Source organism: Octopus bimaculoides, chromosome 5, assembly GCF_001194135.2.
Source record: "Octopus bimaculoides isolate UCB-OBI-ISO-001 chromosome 5, ASM119413v2, whole genome shotgun sequence".
In the NCBI taxonomy this organism is placed as follows: Eukaryota; Metazoa; Mollusca; class Cephalopoda; order Octopoda; family Octopodidae; genus Octopus; species Octopus bimaculoides.
Window position 1 is genome coordinate 8,322,761 of NC_068985.1, and position 6,250 is coordinate 8,329,010.

General features: G+C 36.0%; 1 protein-coding gene across 1 annotated transcript in view; it reads left to right on the top strand.

The window, feature by feature from the left end:
- Positions 1-5,980, top strand: part of LOC106877073 (sodium/potassium/calcium exchanger 1-like) — a 26,103-nt gene extending 20,123 nt beyond the window's left edge. Inside the window, exons 4-5 of the mRNA XM_052968009.1 lie at positions 3,099-3,190; positions 5,283-5,980. Coding sequence (XP_052823969.1) covers positions 3,099-3,105 — 7 coding nt within the window. The 3' untranslated portion in view covers positions 3,106-3,190; positions 5,283-5,980. The remainder of the gene's footprint in view (positions 1-3,098; positions 3,191-5,282) is intronic.
- Positions 5,981-6,250: the final 270 nt, after the last annotated feature.

Sequence of the window (6,250 nt, forward strand, 5' to 3'; positions counted from 1 at the left end):
GTATATATAGGTGCATATCTGGGTACAGGACATTGCAAACAAAGCGTAGACAATATATATATATATATATATATATATATATATGCTGGTGTGTTTACGTCCCCGTAACTTAGCAGTTCCGCAGAAGAGATCCGATAGAATAAGTACTAGGCTTACAAAGAATAAGTCCTGGGTTCGATTTGCTCGACTGAAGGCAGTGCTCCAGCATGGCCACAGTCAAATGACTAAAACAAGTAAAAGAGTAGAGTATATATATATATATATATATATATATATATATATATATATATATATATATATATATATATATATACATATATGTATATATTCTTACCACACAGTCACCAGAGGTATTTTAATATGCTGACCACTTGATGAAATTTTGGGGAAAAAAATTTATCCTGTATTAGAAGTATCTTTCTATCTATCTATCTATCTATCTAATGTATATATATTCTTACCACACAGCCACTACTGTATATATATACATGGAAGAAGGTGAGAGAGAAAGGCTGGTGGCGTTTGCCGAACTGCTAAGTTATGGTGACGTAAACAAACCAGCATGGGTTGTGAAGCAGTGTTGGGGACAAACACAGACACACACATACGTACATACATACATACATACTATTTCTGTCCACCAAATTCACTCACAAGATTTTGATCGGCCCGAGGCTATAATATAAGACACTTGAACGAGATATCACATATGTTGTTAGGGACTAGACATCAGAGATAAGCGAAAGAAAATAGATATTCTCTGTGCATGATGGAAAATAATTGTGAACAGGCCGGTGATTGAAGTTGAAAGAATGGAAAAAAGTGAAACAGAATACAGGAAGAGGGTTTCGGGGCCATGCGAACTGGATCATGAAGTATCAGATTTCGTTGGAGAATTTGTGCAATGCTCAGGTATCTGTAGGATAACAAGAAAGCTTCGCAAAGAAGGAAAACAAAAATTGCACTGTATTTATATCATATATAATCGTAGAAAATCACAGATGTCGGGATGAAGTATTATACTATCTTCTTTTGGGTCAGAATTCAAACTTTATGCTGAAGTTTCCTTGTGTCTCTTGGGCTTCATCCTAGTAAATCTCTTGGAATTGTTTTTTTGCGATATATGGATGATGTAAAATTATAGCATAACTTTAGATCATGACAACACGACAAAACTTCCAAGTATATAATGTTATTACTCGCTATAGTAAGCATTCTATCATAAGAGTATACAACGTTATCGCTGTTTAGAACTGACTTGTTCTGTAAGGATGTTTATTTACAGTCATGTGTATTACATTCTGTTAATTAAATGGACACGTTGCTGTAGCATTGACAAATAGGAATAACCGATTCCTCAGTAGATTGTCAATTTTATCTATTTTTCAAGTTTCGATATACAGCTGCATAAAAGTTATTATTTGTATTATGATGGGACAAGAAGTCGTGTTGCAATTTTAGATGCGACAGAAACAATCGCTTCTTCGCTCCTAATTGGGAGATTTAATCAAGATAATATTTCCAATCATTATTGATTACATGATACCTCATATCTGGCTAATTGTTGATCACTCGGGCATAAAATTCTTCAGGTTTGGAAACAAAGAAAAAGCTCGCTATAATTTTTGACCCCTTTACGAGTAATAAACACTTTTCCTTCTAAATAATTTTCTAATGATCTGGAAATATGATTATCACATGGAGCCAGATCAGGACAATAAGGAAGATGAGGCAAGGCTTGCATATTTAGTGTAATAATCTTTTCGTAAGTGACTTGGACAATAAGTGGTCTGCATTATGATTTACCAACGGCGGTCCCTTTTCCTTCAAGGGCTCGGTATTAACAGTTTCGTCGTTTTGGCTAAACACTTCATGATAGACGACACCTTCATCTCCCACCAAACTCAGAGCATAACATTTTCGATTGCAATCTTGGCTTGGTATGGATTACCTCTTTTCGTTGGGTATTGACCACTGTTGTTCTTGTTGGATATAGTTATAGAGAAGGTACTTTTCATCACTTGTGATTACTCTAGCCGAACAACGATGCAGAGCAGAGGTCAACTCTTTAATTACACTGAGAAGCCGCCAGCGGATGAAGAGCCCACTAGCCAAGTTTAGACACTTTTCCCAGTGTTTTTTGATCCAGGTGTGACTTGAATTGTTTTTCTAATTCTCGTGAAGTTTGCTTTGAATTTTCATCAACTATGGTTTTCAGAATTTCAGTATTGACAGAACTTGTTTGTCCAATTCAAGGGATGTGCGGCAGAAAAACTAGCCAAATCACCGTTGGCATATCCGGACACTTAAAGGTTTATTTCCATAGACAAATGAATATTCTTTGCCGTTTCTATTGCTAAAAAGTCCATTTTGAATTCATACAGCATGCAATGCCTGACATGGGTCTGATTTAAACCCGCTTCAAAAGGATAAAATCGATACAAATTTAACCACTATAGTATAAAATAATCTGTAAAGAAAGAGAAAAACGTTGGACTATAACACTTAATGCTAGTTTTACCGTAAAAAGTACCATCAAAGGGATCATGTCAAAAATGTGACAAGCCTTTCTTTCCAACTTAATACATATTTTTAACATTGGTATTGGATAATGTTAATTAATTGTGGTAGGCATACTTTAAAGAAGAAACGGAGAAAATATGGCTTCAGTCTAGATCCAAAGTTGAACTGACTACATAAGGAAACGCATTTTCCTACCTATGTTGTTTTGTTACCGTTGGATAGTCCAGTGTAAAGCTAACTGAATAGGCATATCATCGAAGGTATTTCAGCTATAACCATCACATATTTTTAGGGTTATGCAGATCAACATTATTCGACGTATTCTTCTTATAATTGTGGTGGATATATCATTTGATGACCATTTGTCTGTTGTTTCGTTAGAAGTCAGTCAACAAGTCACAGGCTCAATCATTAGGTCGATTAAACTAAATATGCATACAGCAATATGTCAATTTTTTTCTGTTTAAAAAAAGTTGTAATGTTTCTCAAATAAAACTTATTGTCAAATATTGTAATATTCGAAAACAAACTATTTTTTTTAAATGCTAACATTGAGTCTCACTATTATACTTCAGCAACTGATAGCAACGTAACAATGTTTACTACACAAGGAATGGATGGGAATATGACAACTCAAATTCCAGAAACTACCACTTCAGGATATTCGGTATGTTTATATTATATAGAAAGTCTATGGAGAAATAGAATTCCGTTTATTTTTGTTTGTATAATTTGTTCCCCAGAAAGGTGGAGAGCTAGCAGAGAGGTTAACATGCCGGACACAATTCTTAGCGGCATTTCGTCCGTCTTTTCATTGTGAGTCTGTTGTATCCTTATGGATAAGCGAATGCACTGCAACAGTGTAATAACAATATAATCGAGGGCGGTGAGCTGGTAGAATCATTAGCACACCGGGCAAAATGCTTAGCGGTATTTCGCTTGCCGCTACGTTCTGAGTTCAAACTCCACCGAGGTTGACTTTGCCTTTCATTCTTTCGGGGTCGATAAATCAAGTACCAGTTACGCACTGGGGTTGATTTAATCGACTTAATCCATTTGTCTGTCTTTGTGTGTCCCCTCTATGTTTAGTCCCCTGTGGCCAATAAAGCGGGTTACTGCCGTTTGTTTCGATTATATCTATATGTAATCGCACGTAACGCAACAACAATCTTTTAAGTACAAACAATCCAACACGCTAACTCGAACTGTGAACTTTGAACTCTAGCTTTGAACTATTAACACATGAAGTATAGAACTAGCACGAACTTTCCTCCGTATTTGCCACATCGGGCATAACGAAGATGGGGCAGTGCAAGGACAGACAAAACTAGCACAAACTACCTTACTCAGACTGCTTCTATATATATATATAGTGGTCCACTCCATTCTTGCCAGAAGGCGTCCTACTCTCGCACAACAGAGTCCCAGTTCCGACGAGGATGACCTAGCTGGTCATCCCTTCGGCATCAATGTAATCGATTAACCCGCTCCTACAAACTTTAAAGACTTGTGCCTTTATTAGAAAGAAATATTTAGTCCCCAGGGCAACACTAATCCAAATGTTACCATTTCCATGTTGAATCTAAAATTACATTATCGTATGTGCTCCTCCTAAAGTCTCTGCGTGTCATGTCAAAGAATTTTGATTCCCAGGCTCGCATATTTTTCGCGTAATTTTTGGTCGGAAACGTCAAAAAACCTGACACGAATAAAGTCACTGTATCAAAGATTTTCATCTTGTTATCTTACATATATCATGCCTAGCTTATATGCTGAAGACCAAGCATGTCGACATCTGTCTTAGCTTACGTTCAAATATTAAGCTCTCGGTTGCGACAACGAATGCTCCAAATAGTTGGCAAATTAAGGTGTAAATGGCTGAGTATTCCGCAGTCACGCGTACTTTCAACGTAATTCTCAAGGAGATTCAACATGACAGAATTTCACAAACTTGACCGTTTGAAATACTGGTACTACTTTTTCTTGCTGGCTGAGTGGATTGAAGTAACTTGAAATAAAGTGTTTTGCACAAGGACATTATTCGCCGCCGAGAATCAAACTTATAAGCATATGATTGTGAGCCGAATACCCTAGCCACTAAACCACGCGCCTTCATACGTTCATATATACGGGGCTTTGGAAAGGATGAAACTACTTCGCAACTTATACTAATAACGCTAAAAACCAGAATGAATAACGCAAGTCAGTGTATCGGGTGCTCTGACGATGCACATGAACTATTGCGTAACAACGTAAAATTATTAGCTAGTGAAGCAAAAACTGTATTCGTCGGTGACAAATATTATTTAAAATTTTTGTGAGGCGGATATGTTTTGGTATTATTATAACCTCATCAATGAAATATAGCCTTTACCTAAGGTGGTGAGCTGGCAAAAACGTTAGCACGTCAGGCGAAATGCTTAGTGGTATTTCGTCTGTCTTTACGTTCTGAGTTCAAATTCCGCTGAGATCGACTTTGCCTTTCATCCTTTCGGGATCGATAAATTAAGTACCAGTTGCCTACTGGCGTCGATCTAATCGACTGTCCCTCCTCCGCCCAAATTTCGGGCCTTGTGCCTAGAACAGAAAAATATTTAGCCTTTACTTAGCTATTCTGGAGGCGCAAGTATGTAAATAGCTAATCGAGATAGTTTGAATACTGAGATACTAAAATTACTGAGTTATTTTTTCCTTTAATTGAATATTATATATAAATATTTGAAATATATAATAATTACTTATTTCTCTTTCTTTTGCAGATTGTTATACCTTCAGTTTTGTTTGTCGGAGCAGCGAATTTATTACAGCGATTTTTCTGAATGATTACTTTCAATCAATAATATTTGCAATATAATTTTTTATATAAATGTCTTGAAACAATATAAATAAAATCTTTGATAATTGTATCACGAATTTAAATCTGTCTTCATATGTTCAATGATTATACTACGATTGATGCCGAAAAAAAATAACAGAGGATGAATAATGAAATTGAATTTGCTATCGGGTTTGGAGGAGCCGAATATAAAAATGAAGAACAAACAAAACAAAGAGCAAAGACAAAAAAGAAGAAAAATTCAAAAGTTGTGAAATGGTGTATTCCTGTAATGAATCCAGACCCAGAATGAAGTAAATTCCGGCAAAACCATCAGAAAATAATATGCTTACTCAAGTGTAATTTGTTTAAATAAATAATATCATTCTGACATAAAATAAAAATATTTATTTATTTATTTCTCATCATGTGGTGATAACTTTGTCGATGGAGCTTGAGACAATTTAAAAAATTTTTTATGTGACTTTGAGTCCACTGGTCAAGGTGTAAGATGCTCAAATTGCCTCCTCTTTCTCAGTATTCACCATGTTGATGTATAATCAAAGGCAATCTATCAGTGGCCATGATGTCTATTTTTTAAAATTCTGACATGGATTAAGAAATAAAATTATGTATAAAATCTGTATCCGTCCGTTTCTATTATAAGGCGATAGGATGTTATCTGTGAGAGATTTAGTTGTTATTTCTAGCAAGTCGAACGATCATTTAGAAGCTGACCCCTTAAAATTGCATGGAAGCCGCAGGCGCGAGCCTGCGTGAAGCCGACCGCGGGTGCAGATCTCGGTGGTAGTAGCAAATATTGCTGTCAAAGCAACCCCTTTTCAGTGCACTGTTCTGATAGAATAACAACCAAATCTCTCAGATGATACCGTACTGTCTTACAAAAGAGGA